At 44.8% G+C, this 18,792-nt stretch overlaps 2 protein-coding genes and 1 long non-coding RNA gene across 5 annotated transcripts; 1 reads left to right on the top strand and 2 right to left on the bottom strand.

The window, feature by feature from the left end:
* Positions 1-236: 236 nt before the first annotated feature.
* Positions 237-10,061, bottom strand: PLAC8 (placenta associated 8). Of its 3 annotated transcripts, XM_009928825.2 has the most exons (5): positions 3,867-5,054; positions 1,943-2,071; positions 1,599-1,723; positions 670-773; positions 237-392 (listed from the first exon to the last, which is right to left on the bottom strand). In XM_009928825.2, coding segments are annotated over exons 1-5 (585 nt in total). In that variant the 5' UTR covers positions 4,093-5,054; the 3' UTR covers positions 237-391. The 3 variants fall into 3 exon arrangements, with proteins under 3 accessions (XP_009927127.2, XP_069637016.1, XP_069637002.1); XM_069780915.1 differs by lacking the exons at positions 237-392; positions 3,867-5,054 and adding an exon at positions 5,547-10,061 and having other exon boundaries at positions 666-773; XM_069780901.1 differs by lacking the exon at positions 237-392 and having other exon boundaries at positions 666-773; positions 3,867-5,063.
* LOC138685049 (uncharacterized) lies at positions 2,903-5,857 on the top strand. The gene is made up of 2 exons (XR_011324290.1): positions 2,903-3,245; positions 3,329-5,857. It is a non-coding gene; the product is annotated as an uncharacterized lncRNA (long non-coding RNA).
* A 145-nt stretch (positions 10,062-10,206) lies between the features above and the next one.
* Positions 10,207-18,253, bottom strand: COQ2 (coenzyme Q2, polyprenyltransferase). Its single transcript, XM_069780888.1, has 7 exons — positions 18,009-18,253; positions 17,545-17,711; positions 15,395-15,516; positions 15,078-15,163; positions 14,049-14,182; positions 13,410-13,598; positions 10,207-10,714 (listed from the first exon to the last, which is right to left on the bottom strand). Exons 1-7 carry the CDS (start codon positions 18,217-18,219, stop codon positions 10,559-10,561), a joined length of 1,065 nt encoding a protein of 354 aa, XP_069636989.1. The 5' UTR covers positions 18,220-18,253; the 3' UTR covers positions 10,207-10,558.
* Between the last annotated feature and the right edge of the window lie 539 nt (positions 18,254-18,792).

Below are 18,792 nucleotides of genomic sequence, written 5' to 3'. Positions count from 1 at the left end.
ACATCAGGAGCAGAAGTCACTTTTCCAAATTTTACAACTTGGATGAGCAACACCAACTCCTCCTATGTATATTTAAAAGCTTTCTAAAAGCTGAGCAAATAACAAAATACTAGTGAAAAATCTTTCTCTGCAGCGGCCACAGGGAAATCTCAGCTGCACCAGGGGCTGCTGAGATGGACGGAGAGGGAGAAGGATGGGTGCTCTCAGGTGGTGCAAGAGTTACACACACGGAGGCAGGAAGGCAAACTCTGCTGTTTACTCATGAGATTACTCAAGGAAGGGAGAATCAACCATAATCTAGGCAAACGCCCCATGGTGTATTTTGCAACAGCCAGGGTAGCAGCAACTCCTGCCCGCAGCAGCTCTGCAGGGTACAGCGAGGATGGCGGCATCTGTAACGGGATGGGAAAGGAGGGTCAGGTAGCAGGGCCATGCCTCGCCACACTGTGTGTGTCCCTCTAGTCCTGCCCCCTCCCCCCAATCCTGTACGAGGTTCCCAGCATCATTTTGCTGCAGGACAGGTCACTCTTGTCACCTGTCCATGGCCATTTCCCCACTACAGCAACCCTGTGTCTTCCATCAGGCATTGGCAGAAGGAGAGACTCCAGGAACCCACTTGGCTCTCTGCAGTAGTGGCTTTCTAAACCAGCACCAGCACACCCAGCTTACCAGAATATGCGTAGCTCCTTCCTCCGGTTGATGTCTCTCTTAATTTGGCAAACAGAGCACAGGGGGCAGCACAGAGTGACACAGAAGTCAGAGCAAATGGACCCCTGTTAGGAAGTAGTCGGTTAGGGACATAGGTTTCCCAAAAGGCATGTTTCAGCCAAGAAAAGGTTAATCACATTCCACTTAGTGCGCCCTTTGTTTCCTGGCTGGCTGAAGCATCCTGAGTAGCAGACACTAAAAACCAGAGGTTTTGGTACTTGGGAGGCTGGAGTATCCCCGACACTATGGAAAGTAAGGAGGGAGCCCTTTCTGCAGGCTGCACATAGCTACTTATCTTTCAGCTTCTGAGATTAAGACTTGGGGGGAAAACGAATACAGAAAGAGACAGTTTGGGAAAACTGGACTTGGGCCCCCATGGTTTGTGCTGGGGATGGCACTAAGCCCTGGTGGGAAGAAACCATTTCACGTATGTATTGTATGCGAATAACCACCTTTCTCCTGCATCTGATTATGGATCTTTATCTATGTAACCAACTTAATCTATTCTTTAGTCTGCCCACAATGATCTCAAATCTTTCCCATCTTTCAAAGATTGGGGATGGCAATGGGAAGCAGCAGCCGAGGCTCTGTGAGCCACAGTGGTCAGTGGCAGCTGAAGGCAGGACATGTGCCCCCTGTGAAGGGTGCTGGGAAGGAGCTGTTTCTGGTTAACATGCGTTGTTGGACACCAGCCCAGGGATCAGCATGTCCAAGGGCATCCCAACCCCTGTCCTGTGCTCCTGGCATCATGCAGGATACAAAAGTGAAAAAAAGGGTGAGCAGAGAGCACTGCTGCCCTGCGCTCATCCCTGATACACAGAGTGAGGCGCCTCGGGGTCACCTTGTCTTTCAGCCTTGCAGCATGGTGAGGGGGCAGGTTAACCACTGACCGGGATGTTGTATCTGGTGCGGTAGAGGGTCCTCATGGCCACACTGGTCCCGCACAGGCAACACTCGTTCATGTCCCCAGCCACTTGGCAGGCGAGGCAGGGGAAGCAGAATGCCCCACAGCAGCCTGGCAGGGGGAGAAACACAGCAGCGGGTGAGGCTCTGCCTACCCACCCAGCACCGCCGGCATTGGGGGAGGAACTGGGAGGACAAGGCTACATGGCTGTAGCTATTGCACCACCGACCCGAGCGGCAGGGGCAAGAAAAGTGTCCCAAAGAGGGCATGGGATCGACCGCAGCATGTCACTGCTGACAGCTGAGACACGGGACTACCCAAGGCACTCACAGACGCTGCAGTCGCTGCAGCAGTCCATCAGCCCTGTCTGCCACATGCTGCTAGAGACAACGGGCGCAGCCATGCTGAACTGCGGCTGGATCGTCACAACAGATGGGGTGGCCATTCCTAGTTGCTCTTCTGAAAGAGATGGGAGGGGAATGGGACAGTTAGTGAAAGAAATGTGGTTGGTCTGATCCCCCAACTGAGCTCATCACCATTGCTCTTCAGCAGGTGGTCTTTCACCCAGCTCCCTTGCTGCTGCTGGAGGTGACGAAGTGTAACCAAATCTTACCTGCATTTGTGTCTTTTCAAGGTTTTTGCATTTTCTGCCATTTTGTCCAGCCTTCAAAATAGCATCAGGCCATTGATGTTCCCCACTCCACCCCAGAAAGGCTTCGCTAGCGCTTAGACACAGTTCACCAACTTCCCTTGTGCCAAGCAGGGCTGGGCGGTGAACCTAGGCTAAAGCCAGTGACTTGGGCATTTAGGTTGTTGAACTTGGCATATTTTTCACAAGATTACTTTGGCACGCGGACAAAGCATGCAGGAAGCAGCTGTGGTCTCGCATTTCCTTGTAATTCCAGGCTCCATGCAAGTGAGATACTGTAGAAAACTAGTATCTCTGGTTTCTTGTCATAGAGTCAGAAAGGCAGAAACTCAACACTATGTCCCAAGTCTGAACCCCAGTCCTTGCCTTCCTACAGCTAAGCAGTCAAGTGGACCTTGAAAACCAGTAAAGCCTCAGGTCTAAGAAAACCCCCCAAAATCTCTGTGCTCCTCCTATTCACCCAGCCAAGCAAAAGACAGCACAAAACATTCTCAGATAACAATTAAAAGCAAGTTTTGCCCTGAGGTCAAGGTCTTCTAGTTATGCACAAACAGAAGAAAGGGGAGGGGGACCCCCCCCACCCCGACACTGGCCTGCTCACATTTGTCAAGACTTTTTGCTACAAATTGGGGTTGGTTGTTGGTTTTTTTTTTTTAATTCCCCGCAGCCTGGCAAAGGCAGCACTATGCTGCTGGGTGGTGAGGCTCCTCCCCACGCAGCCCCGTGAGCTCCAAAGCCAGGGACAGAAACTGAAACAAAGTTCGGCGTGGGAGTGGGGCACCCTCCCTTCCCCACCCTCTGCAGCAACGCACAGTCCTCCAGAAATCTCACCCCTGGCTTCACCTGGCAGCACATGCCAGCCTGCGAGCCCGGCGTGAATGCAGCCAGAGGCACCATCAGCTTCATGTCCAGAAAGAAACTGTGAGCGTTCATTGCCTCCAAGCGCTTCCCTCTGTCGACCCACGGCAATACTACCGACACATGGTAAATCTCTCCACTTTCTACACTGAAACAAATGCACCTTATTCTGTATACGAGTATTATTCACATGCTTTCTTCTCTCTTAGCTGCAAACATTAATGAAGAAATTGCGACATTAAGGTGCTTGTCACCAATAGCACACCCCACTGAAAAGGATAGCAAATACACAGGGAGACCGGGCAGCAGCATATAAAAGCACCTGACATGCAAGCTTCTGGCAGGAGAGCAGCTACTTCCAGCACATCCTCAAAGCCTACCAGAAAACACATAGAGCTAAGCAGCCTTGCCAAGAGGAGTTTGATCTTGAGAATCCGTGTAGACAAGAGAGAGCCCAATTTAAACAAAGAGCGAAGTACCCACCAGATTTCTTTAATGCAGTTATACAGTTCTGGTAGCAGGAGAAGGCAGCAAAGGCATAGTAACCTCTCCGTAATCCAGCTTTTGTGCATAGCTTTTTAAAAGTCCGCATCCCCCCCTCCCCGTCAGTAGTATTTGCCTTATATTTTGCTTAAATTATGTGCTGAGCAGGAAAAAAAAAAAAAAAAAATCTCTACTTTTGCACTATTATTCCACTCTTCCCAGGCTAACGAGTTTTTACTATTTCCATGCTTTAAGAGAACCAACCTTCTGGTGAGCAGCCTGTGTCAGTGCAGTCAGTCTTCCTTGCTTGCCAGGGTCCTGCACAGAGAGGCTCTGGGGAAGATGAAACTAAACTTTCTCGCTCTTGGAAGGCTTTTATTGGCAGCCAGCAGTGAGCAAGCATAATGGTGGGAGGTAACTGGAGGGGGAGGTCAGGAGCTGTGCCCTGTCTGTACGAGTACAGGCTTAACGCACATGCAGAGAGCAACATTTTTTGCTTTTTCCTTTTCCCAGAATTAAATCATAGACTGCTATTCATCTTTTTTAAAAATGGTTTCATGTATATTGTCTTACTCCCTTAACTCTGTCTACATGTGGTTGTTGTTCGGGGGGGAACAGCTCTGAATGATGTGCATTTGTTGGGATAGACCTTTTTCCAACATTTTTCCCCAAAGAAAATCAGGGGGTGGCTCCCTGTAGGTCAGCACCCTGTGCCATGACACTGTGATGGGGGGGAGCCCCAGCCCTGACTGTCCTCCTCCACTGTCATTCAGCACTGGATAAGGAGGCAGCAGGACGCGATGGTACCTTTGCTTTTAGTCCTTTCCTCCATCTGCAGTAAGTGTGCTCCCTGCTCCTTCTTAGGGATGCGTTTGGGTTTTCATTTCTGAGTTAGTAAATACACCCCATGTGGAGGCTTTCTATAAAAATTAGGCTGATTCCCCCTAAGTGCTTGTCACAAGCCATGCAGCCCAGCTATTGTAAAATTAACTGAGTCCTTACCATACATGTATCCATTTCCCTCTATGAGATACTAATATTTACTATTTCTTCCCTAACATGCCCCAAGCATTTAGCTGCACACACTCTGTGCAAGTCACTGACAGTTTTGGATGCACTTCCACATTTCACAGAGAAGCTGTGACACCAGGACAGTGGTTTCTGTTTCCCAGCGTCATGCACACAGCGTGCAGAGAGCAGAGTGGGTCTGAGCAGCTGCTTGCCCAGCAAGGCAAGTTCAAAGCATCCCACGTGAAGTGCTAATGGTGTGTTCCCCTTCTCTCTTGCCATCGAGATGGGGGAAAGGAGAAGTTTGAGTTAAACTGTAACTTATAAGGTTTGTCAACAGGCTAGGGTTTACGGTCCAATTAGGTGGAGCCTTTTACCAATAGTGCTGCTGAGATAACAGTGATCTGTGCCCTGAATTACTCCCCTTGACTTCCAACAGCTCCAAAGTTTAACTGCAGCTTTCCCTTCTTTATGATGGGGTTGCCTGGCTGATAAGCATTGAAAAACATTGAAAAACACCCATTTGTTTTTCAAAAACATTGCAAGAGGTTGCGGGAATTCAGGTTTGCAAAAAGTTGTTCAGAAGATGCTTTCTGGAAGAGAACATACCTTACATCCCACCAGCTGGCTATATTAGGCTCATACAAAATGCCAGCTAGCCTAGGAGTCCGCTGGGGAGGGAGGAAGGGAAATGGGAAGCTGAAATGCACAGTCAGTATGGGAGATAACACATTAAAAAAAAAAAGCTCATCAGCAACACTTTAAAGATTTTAACAGTCTGTCCTTTATTCAGAGCTGGGGTGACACTGACTGAGCAACCAGGCCCTGCAAGTGCTTTTCTTCCACAGAAAAGCAACCCACTTCTACCTGCAATCCTGGTGCATCAAATGTAACTGCCTTTTGTCACCCTGAGAAAACACCACCCTAAACACCTACCTCAGCTCATTCCCTTCACCCAGAGGTCCTTCACAAGGAGTGCCCACTGCCTCCCGTCACAACTGCCATGGTGTCTGGCCAAAGCTCACCACGGGGCCTGCAGTCCCCTTCATGTATGGCTTCTCTGGATCTGTGAAGTGGCACTGCGGGAAGACCGGCAGTCAGCTGCAAAGCACACCTCTCAGCCACAGCAAGAAAACAAAGAGCAAAATGTCTCAATAGCTAAGAAGAAAGGAAGTGTGCTAACAAAACCAAACCTGTAATGACTTTTTCCACGTGGTAAGAATAAAATATTATTTCCAAGGAGACAATGGAAAAATTCAGCTGAAATTAATTTTCACCAATTTAATGTGTATTACAGTAAATGCAATTTCAATAAAGATTCAGGAGTAGAGGTTAAAAAAAACCTCCCTCAATACATTTTTGCTTTCTCTGCAAAGAACAAAGTATAAATTACACACTCTACCATTGTATTTTACAGAGAAATGGCAACCAAAAACTAGTTTATTCCATTTTACGCCAACACCATCCATGTGCAAACGTTCCCGTTTTCCAAACTATTTGAAACAACTCCATCACACAACTTAAAACGCTACCACGAATGAGCAAAGCCATCTTCCCCAGTACGCTGCCTCATGCTCCTAGTTACACAAACCCTGGCATCTCAAGTGGCAAGGAGTGGGTTCATTTACAGAGGGTCCACTGTAAGCCCACTGGTGTGCAGGTCTGGGGGGGGGGCTGCCTGGCGGAGGAGGGTGCCTGGGGGCCTCTCCAAAGCTCTGGTCTCACCTGCCCTTTCAAAAGGCGGAGCAACAACCTCAGGTTTTCAACAGGTTTTGTCTCAGACATGGAGAAGGGCTTCTGTATCTGAACTTTTTTCCCAGATGTCTCAGCTGGTTCAACAGAAGAGCACCTCTCCCCCAAACCTTGCCTCCTTCCCACAACTTGGAATGATTCAGGTGAAAGGAAAATACCTGCAACTATAAAAGCTGGAGGAGAAAAGGAGCTGAGCAAAATGCTAGGGGAAATTGTCACAGCCCTTAGAAATACGGCTAAGGGTCAGGTTCATATCTCACTGAAACTGAAGCGACTGCAGTTGGTACAAGAAGAGAGCTGTTCCCTGCCCACGCCTGCATGTCCCTCATCCCTCCCATGCCAGGGACACTTCACATGGTGAAGCGGGTCCACTCAGCTGGCTGATCAGACAGAAAATGGCACTGGGGTTATGGCTGGGGGGGGTGCATCGCCACCTAGGCAAGCTGCCTGAACCCCTCATGCCACAGACACCCAAACACAAGGTCCAGCGCACAGTGGGGAGTTCATGGCTGGGGCCAAGGGTGTCAGCTGCTTTGCAGCAGCTCACAGCCACAGCATGTTAGACCCAAAGGAAAGTAGTAGAAGTGGTTTCACATCTACCTGCAGTCTCATGCTGGCTGGGCCAAAGGTTTGTCACAAGATGTTTCACGCAGCCTGGCTGAGCTTCTGCTTCCTGCACTCGTCTGTTATTTTTCACCACCCTTTCCACGGTGGCACTCTTCCTCTGAGTCACTTGGATTTATAGGACCACAATGTCGTGCTGGTACAGGTGATGGGTTACCTTAATTTTTCAGCCTGCTTTTTAGTCACTTCAGCACACAGGATGCTCTGATCTTTCCATATGCTGACACACCTTCCTGACTTTGAGTTGAGCCACCTTTTCGCTCCCACGTTACGCTAACATTGTCTGGTGCTGTGCCTGACCTACTGACCTGGTGACCTGCTGCAGCTGGACTCCCTTCCAGCCACGCTGGCTGTCCCATATCCTCCAGCCCATGCTGTTAGCACACCACAGTTCCTGAGCTAGGTGCCTGCAGCACATACTTTCCTGAAATTAGAGGGAGGGAAAAATCTGACCCCCCTTGCATTAACAATACCATATTTACCAAGAAATACACCAGGCACAAGTTGTCTTGGATGACCCTATCGTGAGTCCCTGCCCCTGGCAAAGGTGTGTGAAAGCTCCCATGTGCCACTGTCCCAAGTGGGCTTCTAAGTCAAAGATCCAGACCCACCACAAAGGGCTGCTGATGCCTTGGCAACCTTTGCCCGTATCCCCGCAGGAACTAGCACCCCTACATAGGTACAGCTACTCCTGGACAAAGAGCTGGTGTTGCTTTGATACACCTTTCTACAAAGTACAATGGAAGCACACAAAGGCAAGTGTTTGTGTTGGTTACAGAGTTTTCTGTTTTGCTGAGCAACTGCTGGTGTCTCATGTTTGCCTTTGCAAGGCACGTTTGACCTTCCTGCTGCCTCCAAAAGCATCTGTTATCTCAACATTCAGTGGAGGAACATTTGGAAAAGGAAGGGGAGCTGAAATGCAACATTTGACACTGGAGGAGAAGCTTCCAGAGGACACTGTTTACTTCCGCAAAAACACACTAGCTAGTAATAAAGCTGCTTAGAGATAGGTGTATTTGAGAATTTTTTAATGGACTGTATCTAAACACAGCAGTGAGTGTCCTTGTGAAGATTTGGAATAGAATGGCTTGGGAATGGAAGAAGAAGAGAAGATACTACCTGCCAGCAGATACAAACAGGGTTTTAGCGAGGAAGTAGTTCAGCCTTTGTCTCTTCTGCATTTAAAAAGTTATTTCTTATTTCTGTGTATTAATCATAAAATGCTCACGCAAACAGCACTCTCAGTATTATAGCCTAGAACCTAAACCTTCATTTTTCAGGCAATGAACCTAAAATACAGCTATGGCTTACCTTTGTAAACTGCATTTTCAGATGAATTTGGAAAACTCCCACTGAAAACATGCAAAGATTTTCAAGTTTAGGACACAAGGACTGTTTCGAAACTTGAATTTTTACTCTACTTAGCTACATCTTCTTTTTCCTCTCATTACAAGATGAACACTTGCTGGTGACAAGTTGTCACCAGACAAAAGACACCAGTAGGTTCAAAGGCACTATAAAGTGTGAGCTCTTCCCAAATCTAAGCTACTTAGACACTTTAATATGTTAAAAATGGATTAATGACTTTTGCCACAACCTCTCCAAGGTAATATTGCAAGTATTAAGAAACTGATCGATACTAATTATATCACAAGACTTTTTTATTACTAGTAAATGCCTTATAAGCAAAGTTCAAAACAAAGTTGCATGCATCCAATCCTCCTGCTACAAAATGCAACTTTGTCACATAATTGCTCAGAAACTCACTATTCTTTGTTTTTATACTGCTTTTCTTCAACTTAATACTTTCTCCACCCCAAAATTATAAACCCTTTTTAAGAACAATTTCTGTATAAGGACCAAGAAGGCCCTAAAAGCAGTTATGCTTCCTAACATTTTCACATATTTCTATCTTACATGCAGTCAGGCTGAAAAATCTACTCTTCCTAATTTGCTCAAAAAATATTTGACATCACCTGTTTAAATAGTAAAAGAAAAAAACCCCAAAACTTTACAAGGCGTACATTAAAAAGAAGTGTTCAGAACCAACAGAAGTCTGTTCCAGCCCCAGAAAGGACTTCCTGTGACCAAAGCCATTGATTCCTTATATGCTTTCTCATTTCCCTGCAACAGGAACTTATTTGCCTGTTCACCATCATCAGTAATGCAAAACTACACAGTTAGCAAACCCTGAACACATGGCTCTGGACTGCAATGTCTCTCAGACATATCGGTTTAAATAACCTTAAAATACGACACCCATCTTCACAGCTGGAGCAGTACGCAGCCTTATTTCTGGGTGCAACTGCATGCACAGTTATGACCCACTACTCAAGGACCAGAGCGGTCATCAGGAAAGGCTGTTGGAATACCATAATGAGTTTGGCAACCAAACGCTCTGCATCACTGAACCACAGCCCTGCATGCAGGCAGACACAAAGCCACCCGTGGAGAAAAGCATGCTTGCATTGCCTACCAGTATGTAAATTGAGGTAAACTCCACCATATCATTTTCATGGAACAGGCCTGTCCGTTGCTTCTTCCACAGAAATTAATTCCAGAACGCGCCATACAAGCTCTTTAACACCATGAGTCAAAGAAAAGGTTAACTACCATGCAAATCCTGTAACTGAGAGAGCATAAACCAGTTGAAAACATGAATGGTTTGGAGCAATGTAATTGTTAGCCTGCAGTTGCTCTTTGTATTGTTCATAGGCATTCTCCTGTAAACAAGTTCTTCCTGTAAGACTACAAATAAAACCAGTAGGCATGAGTCAAAACAAATAAAATAAAAAAAATAAAAAGAGGATCACTTTGCATGATGAATTTGTAGCTCAGAGTCAACCACCAGTCATGCAGACTTGGCAATAGCTCTGGGCTGCTCTGTGTTTGGTTTAAGTCAGTAGTGTGTGTTCAATTTTTTGATAAACAAGCTGGGCTCACTCTGTGCAGGCAACTTAGAGCTCAGCTCACTCCGTCCAGGCAACTTTGCAGAAGTCTGTTCTTTTCACATAAAAAGAAACCACTGCCAGCAATCACAGCAAGAGCAAAAGGTAATTTTAAATACTTCTCTATTGACTTCTTATTCTGGCTCACACACTCTCAGAGTCCTGACTGCTTCTAGACATGTCAGGATAAAAATTGTTATTACAATTCTTACATGCAACAAGCTCCAACTCAAACTGAAAATTATTCATGTAATAAATCAGAACACCAAACATGTACAGCCAGATTTTATTTACATCCTAAAATCACTTTGCATTTTCCCACGTGCTGTCACTAAGAGACATCGGTGTCATATAAAGTCTTGGGCTTACAGTCTTGAGAGCTTGACAGAAGTTTGCTTGTACTACACAGGACCAGCAGAGCAGCTTCACTTGTTGAAGCTTCTATGAAGGTTGAAGTCATTTAAGGATAATCAAAACTTACACTGTAGGATAATCTCATTTGCATATTTTCAGAAACAAGAATGTTTTCACCAGCTTTTATAAATAAACAGTATAAAACAGCTATGGTTATGTAGTACTTACACTTTAGCTGGACTAAAATATCAGTATTTATATTAATTTCAACTACCTGTTTTCTAAAGGCTCTTCTACATTTTTTAAGTCTTTTCCTTTCCACAGATTTCCAAACACAATCCCTACGAAGAGCAGAACTCCTACAGTACGATTTGAAGCAAATTTCTTCCAACAGTCTTCAGGTTTGTCTATGTCCAAAGTGTAAATCTGCAAAAGCACAGTATAACATTCTAGCATTATTATTCTACAGACTCAGAAATATTTGACACATCACAAACAGACACAGAACTTCAAAAACTGAATCTCAAATTCCAAAGTCTACCCTCACCGCCACAATAAACAGGAATACTCTGTGTTTACAAAGGATTTTTTGCATAACTGGCATCTATAGTTACCTGACAGATTTATTCAACATATAGCAGAAAAGTCAAGGGTTGTATATGAACATGATTCCCGGACCCTCTCAATGAAGGACAGTATAAACAGCCCAGATACTGGTGGGACTGGTTTGACATTTAAAAATGCAAAGTTATCTGGGCATGTAAATAAGTCTTTTTGAGATTTTTCTCAGTAGGTAGCCACCTATTTCTTCTGTGGGAACTTTAAATAAAAATAAAACCCCCAAACCTGCCTGCACCTTTAAATCTCTGCTGCAAGGTGTTGCTCCGTGTTTCAATAGAGACAAGGCACTGGAGAGCCAGCAGTGAACCAGGCTAACTGGAATTCACAGGAAGATGCCCGGCCCTGCGTAGTCACACAGGACTGGTTTAGTCCAATTGCTCTTAGCCATGTTTGTTCAACTCTCTTGCAAAAAAAAGAACCAGGACACCTGCAACAACAGCTACACGCCAGGCTTGCCCAGCTTGGCAACTAAAGCTGAAAAAAACCACACAGTGCAGCAAGAGCAAAGTTATTGAAAAATATTCCTGGAAACAAAACTTGGTGCAAAAGTCTTGAGAAGGATGACAAGAAAAAATGTTAAGCAAAACAAGTGAAAGGATTAATAAAAAAGTACACCCCAAAACCTCAAACCTTGCAATTCAGCCTCTGAAGGAGTCAGAACGTATTCAACTAAAAGAAGTGAAACTTTCCCTGAGAGACTTGTTCCTCTGCCATTTGCAGCTGTACAGAGGTGACAGGGCTGGTTTCTGATCAAATAATCTGAAATGCTGTCCACAAGCTTCTAAGACACAATGTTATCCACACCCTTGAACACCTGTCAGGCCCTGAAGCACAGGGAGCTGAAAACACTGAACTGACAAATCAAACCTAACAGCAGCCAAGGCATGAGATACGCCTTCAGAAATGCAAAGCAAATAAAAGATATTATTTTTCTATCAGTGAACTTCTCGAATGGGGTAGAAGTTTGACATCTTCATGACCCAAATTCCTCTGTCTCAGGCACACATGCAATGAATTAAGGAAAACCTACTCCTCATATGTCTTACTCAGCTTTCTAAACTCAGGTAGTTAAGCACACGTTCAGAAATCTTGAGCAGGAAGATAAGCATGAGAATGTTTAAGCAGAACTAATATTAAAATAATCATTCAAAAAGAAGCTACTCTGTGGTACACAGAACAATGCTGCTCTTGTGACTTTAGCAGCCTACAGAATTGTTCTGCACTCTTCATGACTTAGATTCAGTAGGGCTGCATTCTCACTTATGAGAACCCTCCCTGCAGCAAAGTCATTTCCATTTGTGCCAAAACTACAACGTAAGGCCTCTCTGACAATTCAAACTGTAAACCATTATATAGTGGAATGTAGTATTCTTCCCTCATAGATTTCCAAGCACAATTACTATGAAGAGCAGTGGCTGACAAGTACCAGATGACATCATCACAAGAATTCTCTTGCTCAGAGGTATGTTTAATATCCATCACCTGCTTGCACTCCTCCCATTAAAGTGTAACATGAGTCTGATGTGCTTTAAAAAGTTTTACATTAACCACAGACTTAACTTCTCCAACTGTCAATGGTTTTACTACTTGCAATGCACAAACCTCTTTGCTATCACTCACCTATCAAGACCAGCAATTAATTTTCACACAGACTGGTCACTACAAGACCGGGCAACACAGTTGTTAGGATTCAGAAAGAACAGGGTTACAAGATCCTATCTGCTTCTTTCACCGACAAAGCTATTTCCTTTCTTTCTGTTATTCATTAAAATTTCTAAACTAATACAACTACAAGACTGAACTGGATTGTTCTCTGTTGTAAAAAGAACTGTGAATTAGAACTGTCAATTGCCATAAAATTATAATATTAACATCTGCTGTAGATGAAGTGTACAAGCCACAGAAAATTTTGTTATACTGTCAGATCCCAGACTGAAGCTCCAGACCACAATACAGAATAATTATTTAGATGTAAAATTAACCATCTCTAAGATTCATTTTCACATAGCTACTGTACAACATGTTATTAAAAAAAAAAAAAAAGCCTGCATGTGTCCTTGATACTGCAGACCATACAATTTTTTAAAGGAAGTGAACGATAATAATGTACATCAATTGTAGTCTCAGATCGTATGTGCTGAGCAAGAGCTGCATCAGAACAGTAAAAACTGCACAATCTTGCAGGACATTGAGGTGGATCTAGCTGCAGCTGCTACTGGAAGCAAGATTCCTTGAGATCACAGCTTAACACGAAGCAGTTCTTTTGTTTAGGAACAGATTGAAAAACAATGCTCTACAATCTGTGGACAGCTGGAGGTCTGTTCAAATGAGAGGTCTGCAAAAGGTACTTAAGAGAAGCAAGCTTACTGTCAGAAGACTTCAGTTCTCTTTACAGGTATTGTTTTTTTTAGGTAGTTGGTGAATTGATGGGAGTTGAAAAGCACTCTGATTTCTTATCAAGAACTTCCACATGGAAAAAGTATAAATAAATCCATCAAACCTGGTGTGCTAGGTGAGCCCCTACAGCAGCCACAGCAGAGTAATACGGGAATGTCTGGTTACAATTCATTCCTGCTATGCACAAACTCAGGAGCATTGCAAGGCTGAAGCCACTGAGCCACTGCTTCGTGTCCTCCTTGAACTGTAATGCTGTTGACTTCACACCGATAATGATGTCGTCCCTCTTATCCTAGAATGAAGGGATGAATTAGCAAAAAAATCCACAATCCAACTGCCACTTCATAAGGAAAATAAGAAGGGAGGCCTTGCTTAAGTTTCCAACGCTTCTTACTGGGAACCCAATTTAGGAGCATTTTTAGGTCCCTACATTAAAATTTAAATTAGAAGGTTGGTCCTTAGACTTGCTTTAGCAGCCAAGAGCTAATACCAACATCAAAGTTATTTACACAATGCCAATGCATAGGCACACAAAGTGCATTATACTTCCAGCTTTCTACCTGATACATAAAACATTTGCAAACAGCAATAAAAAGTGCAAGGGCTGAGGTTTCTTTGGTGCTGTTTTAGCTCAGCTGAGCATGAAGAACTGCAACAGGTTAGTACTGCTGTTTGACAACAAAGTTGTAAATTAAACACACAAACATACACAGATAACTAAAACTTCCCACTGTTACTCTACCTGATGTGCATAAATAGTATCGTATACCAGCGTCCACATTACTCCAGCTAAGTACAAGGGCAAACACACAGACCACTCACATGACCCTCTGATGGCAGACCAGCCAAGAAGGGCTCCCCAATTAAATGTAAGTCCTAAAAACATCAAGAGAGTAAAAAAAAGAAAAGAAGTTACAAGATTTCCAGGAGCAATCTAAATTACATGTATAGAATTAAATATTATTTATTCCAGCCTGTATCATAACAGCAGCTCTTTGTACAATACTGGCATCTCTATTTTTCTACCACTTATTTTCAGGCAGGTAATAAATACAAATAATTTGACATTAAATACCCTGGACATACAAGGATAAATACGTATAGCCACGCATTTTTCCCCAACTTAAATTTTACTTCACTAGCATAGGGAAACATTTGCACAGAACTATTCCAGTGTACTCAAAACAACGGGTCTAAAGTTAAAACGCTTAGATGTTAGTATAACAAAAGATGTCAGTATAACTGACTGCAAGAGTGCACAGCAGCCAGCTATGGTACTTCAAGGCTGAAAATGACAATTTGGGTTGAAAAAGCTGAAGGCAGCTGGAATGTGAAGGCCAAGATACAAAGACACATTTTAGTAGCTCAACCTGAAATATAAGCCCCATCAGTGTCTGCACAGGAGTTATTTTAGAGGCTAAAGACTGAAATGCAGGACAAATGCATGTTTAAGAAAGGTTTCGAGATAACCCCAAAACTAAAGCCAATTCTCAAATGACAAATATTTATTTTCTCCCTCCCTTCCTCCCTCCCCTCACTCTGTCAAAATAAGGAACTGATTTTTAACAAAAAACCCCCAGACATTAACTCTTATATGTGTTATAAATTGTTTAAGGAGCTTCTGGCACAACAGAACTTTGTCTATATGGTATTTTTACTTTAAATTAAAGTTATAAAAAAATCAGATTGCTTAAGTTCAATTACTAATTTGTAAAACACCCCAAAAACTCAATCTGAAGAAAAAAAACAGTAAAAAATATTTCCAGCTCACCCAAAACTAACTGTGGCCAATATGTTATTCTCTTCATCAGGGGGTAGGTTATCACAAGAGGCAAAGAGGCTGTTCCCAGAACAATACTGGAAAAAGTACCAAGAGGTTTATTGCTTGCCAGTCTAAAGATCATAAGATACAGCGCAGCGTTACAGGAGCTGTATGTAGTACTGAACTAATTCTTTTACTTTCACATATAATTCCACAACTAATAACCTCCTCCCTCTGCCCCCAACACCTTTTCTGCTGAAAATCTCTGTGCTTAACTCTGGACCTGGAATCAAAGTTTAAAAAACAAAAGATAACTTATACGTCACCTATAGTAATTCAGAGACAGAAGCACACAAAGTGCCAAGCTAAGCTGTCCCCCAAGAAAAATGAAGGCCTGAAAAATAGAGATATCTCCAGCTGCCAGAGGCCTACTTGCTGTCCTTGCAACCTAAAAATGAACAGAATAATGTTAATATAAAATCCAACATAACACATTCCAATATATCTTAAAACTAAAAGCCACACCATTGGCATATAAGCAGAAAAATAAACAGGTCACAGAATGTATGAGACGGGGTTCCTTCAATGATAAAAACCTAGCATATAATCACAGACAAAAGCTGTATTTCTAAGCAGCAGTGCTTATAATAGAAGCATGCAGGCTTTAAAAACTAGAGCAGAAATAAAGTGCCACTTGTGTGCAAAGAGGCTGGTTAGAAACACTGTAGACATCTTGTATATGAGTTTTATTACCTTGGGGGATGGGGATCAGACTTTAAAAGTTGTGAGCTAGCTATCCCAATTTCAAGCAGCACTTCCGTGCTTAAGTGATTACCATGTAATATATTGTAAAGATGCAGGGCTTCTTTAGCACACCTAACCATTTTTAATAACCGTGAAAGGACAATTAATTTAAGCCTAGTTGGGATACAATGGAGTTTAGAAACTCTGTCTTGAACAAGAAACCATATAAGGTGAACTGAAGGAAGAAACAAATATCAGAAAAAAGTTAAATTGAAATGTATGGCGGGTAACTTGCCAAAGGTGATGATTGCCAAAAGAAAAAAAAAAAGACAAAAGTTTTGCATGTTGATGAAAATGGTATAAAGTCTATTCGAAGAGGTTTGAAAGCCAACTTTTTACGGAAAACTATGTATGTATAAAGTGTTCCGTAAATGCTTTAATAATGTGAATTTAAATAAGCTCTTTTAGTTTGTTCTTCCCCCGCATCAGGTTACATTGAATGTCAAATACTGTTTTTGCACTTTAAACAGGCGCTTAAGATATCTGTGACCAGTTCCACTGCACATCGTAACTAAACATGGGATGTTTCATTTAAAGACAAGAAAAGCAAACATTTACCAAATAATCAGTAACAAAAAATCTAAAACCCCAAACCACCATCACCAACACAACCTAACATCCTGCTATTGACCTGGCCTGTATCACGCTTGTTTTGAAGATACCCTTTTAAGATATGTAACAGTGAGCTGCGATGGGAATTTGTAAAACTTTAGAGCTAACCACATGACATTAATGCATAAATGAATTCACTATACTGAAAATTCCACCTTTCTAATCACACACCTCACCCTGTCAAATATTTTTAGCATATATAGTTGTTAATAACCTCCAAACCCTAAACCACCCAAAGCTGCCAAAAAACCTGTACTGATTCGTTGCCTTCCCAACAGCACAAATATAACAGTGCTGTAAGACGAACTTAACATATCAGATTGGCTTGTTATCCTGCCTCTTGCCAGCACCGAAATCCAAACCCCAAAAATGGAGGAACAGTGTAGGAACAGAAAACAGGACAAGCAAACAGTGACGCATCACTAGGATACTCCCCTCCAAGCCTGTACGTTTGCACATTTCAACATCTGACACTAAGCACTGCCTTTTGCTTATTTCCCTCTTCTGAGCAAAAGGGAGATGAAGAATACAACATAATAGAATAGGATTGGTTCAGGGTTGAGCATGATAGTCTTAACAGCCCTTCTCATGAAGAAATTAACAATACTCAAGGAAACCTTGCTCCTGAAAATTAAAAAAAAAAAAAAAAAGTCATTCTTGGGTAGATCATAACTAGCAAGTGTCGCAAAAAAGTGTTTTTTATTTTGTTCTGTCATGCAAAACAAAGTTCAAAAATAATCTTGATCAAGTACTACCTACAGCTGACGACAAGGTATATTTCATCTTACGCAGAGCTAAGTACTCTAGAAGACTTACTATAGTCCTAGACAGAGAAATGTTACACAAAATAAAATGCTTTCTACTATTGTAGGAGGAAACATAGACAAATTAATTGCATACATCTCTGATAGAAACACGGAGGAATTTCTGAACCTGGAGCCCTATGCCTGCCCTCAGCAAGGGATCATTGGTGATGTTGGAGACGACTGGATGTGTACTTGGTTAATTAACCAGCAATTCACTTCCCTAGGTCTTTGCAAGCCCACGGGGCGCGCTCTACCTTTTTGTCATAGCCGCGATCCCACACGTCATTGATCGTGCAGCCGGCTCCGCGCATGAGCACGGCTCCGATGCCCAACAGGGACAGCATGTGCCAGTCCGGGAGGCATCCCGGCTCGGCAGCCAAGCCAACGCTCCAGGTGCACGGCAGGTACAGCAGCCACGTCCCTGAGGGAAGACAAAATCCGCGAGTGAGCGGGGTGAGGGAGGAAACGAGGAGCGGGGGGCCGCGGGACGGGACGGCGGCTCGCTGCCGAGGAACGGCGTCGCTCTTCGGCAAGACCCTCTGCCCGAAGCGAGGGCGCGTGTGGCCGGGGCGCGGTGCTGAGGCCGCCGGCACAGCACCCCCCCCCGCCGCTCCCTCACGCTTCGCCACGGCTGCCGCGTCGCCATAGTTACCGCGTCACCGCGGCCGCCGCGCCGCCATGGCTAGGGCGCCACCCCCCCCCCCGCCGCCCCGCTCACCCGCGGGCTGGTGCAGCCGCATGAGGCGCAGGTAGGGCCGCAGGGGGCCCGGCGCGGCGCGCACCAGCTCGGCCGCCGAAAAGCTGAGCGGCCGCGGGGGTCCCGGCGGCGCGGAAGGGCGGCGCAGCGGCGGGGCAGCGGCGGCGAAGGGCAGGCGGGCCACACGGAGGCCGGGGGCGCCCCGACTGAGCAGCGCCAGGAGCGCCGCCATCTTGCCGCCGCGCTTCCGGCGCGGTGGTGTCACGCGGCGCCACGCGTGCGCAGCGCCCTCGTCTTACCTGTCCGAGGGAGCCGGGGCCGGGTCTGAGGTGGGCCGGGGCCGGGGCCGCCGCTCCGCCAGGCTTGGAGCCTGCTGCCTGGGGCCTCACTCCCGGGAATCGACACTGCTGCTCAGGCCGGGCAGAGTCCGCCCTGGCGGCGCTGAAGCAGCCGTGACCCCGTAGGCCGCGGGGCCCGGCAGGTATCGGGAAGAATCGGCCTGCCGTGGTCCTGGCACGGACACTGAGGAGCGTAGCCAAGGCACGGGGTGTGAGGGAGGCTGGAGCTTCGCCTGCCGTCGGCTTCGAGCAGTGAATACTGACAGAACACCCGAGGGGGACCAGTGGCGAAGCAACAGGACGCACAAATTGAATAAATTTTGTAATCTTTAGTTACTTTACCTCAGCGCCTCGCTAAAATCATGTGTTCTGTTTTTACTACTAAATATCTTCAAAATCTTCCATGCTATTTGCTGAAATCCCATAGGTGACTGTATGTCATCAAACATATCATCATTGTAATGAAT

This window comes from Haliaeetus albicilla, chromosome 1 (assembly GCF_947461875.1).
Source record: "Haliaeetus albicilla chromosome 1, bHalAlb1.1, whole genome shotgun sequence".
Lineage (NCBI taxonomy): Eukaryota > Metazoa > Chordata > Aves > Accipitriformes > Accipitridae > Haliaeetus > Haliaeetus albicilla.
The sequence above is the reverse complement of the archived record's forward strand: the minus strand, read 5'-3'. Positions and strand labels throughout refer to the sequence as shown.

Coding starts and splice junctions, on each gene's coding strand:
- COQ2 (XM_069780888.1), bottom strand. CDS start 18,219: ATGGCGGCGCTCCTGGCGCTGCTCAGTCGGGGCGCCCCCGGCCTCCGT. Junction 15,164..15,394: donor CTGTCTCTGAATTACTATAG/GTGACGTATAAG, acceptor TACTTTTTCCAG/TATTGTTCTGGGAACAGCCT. Junction 14,183..15,077: donor TTGGCCACAGTTAGTTTTGG/GTGAGCTGGAAA, acceptor TGATGTTTTTAG/GACTTACATTTAATTGGGGA.
- PLAC8 (XM_069780901.1), bottom strand. CDS start 4,092: ATGTTGCTCTCTGCATGTGCGTTAAGCCTGTACTCGTACAGACAGGGC. Junction 1,724..1,942: donor CTGCAGCGACTGCAGCGTCT/GTGAGTGCCTTG, acceptor TCCCCCTGCCAG/GCTGCTGTGGGGCATTCTGC. Junction 774..1,598: donor GCACCAGATACAACATCCCG/GTCAGTGGTTAA, acceptor ACTTCCTAACAG/GGGTCCATTTGCTCTGACTT.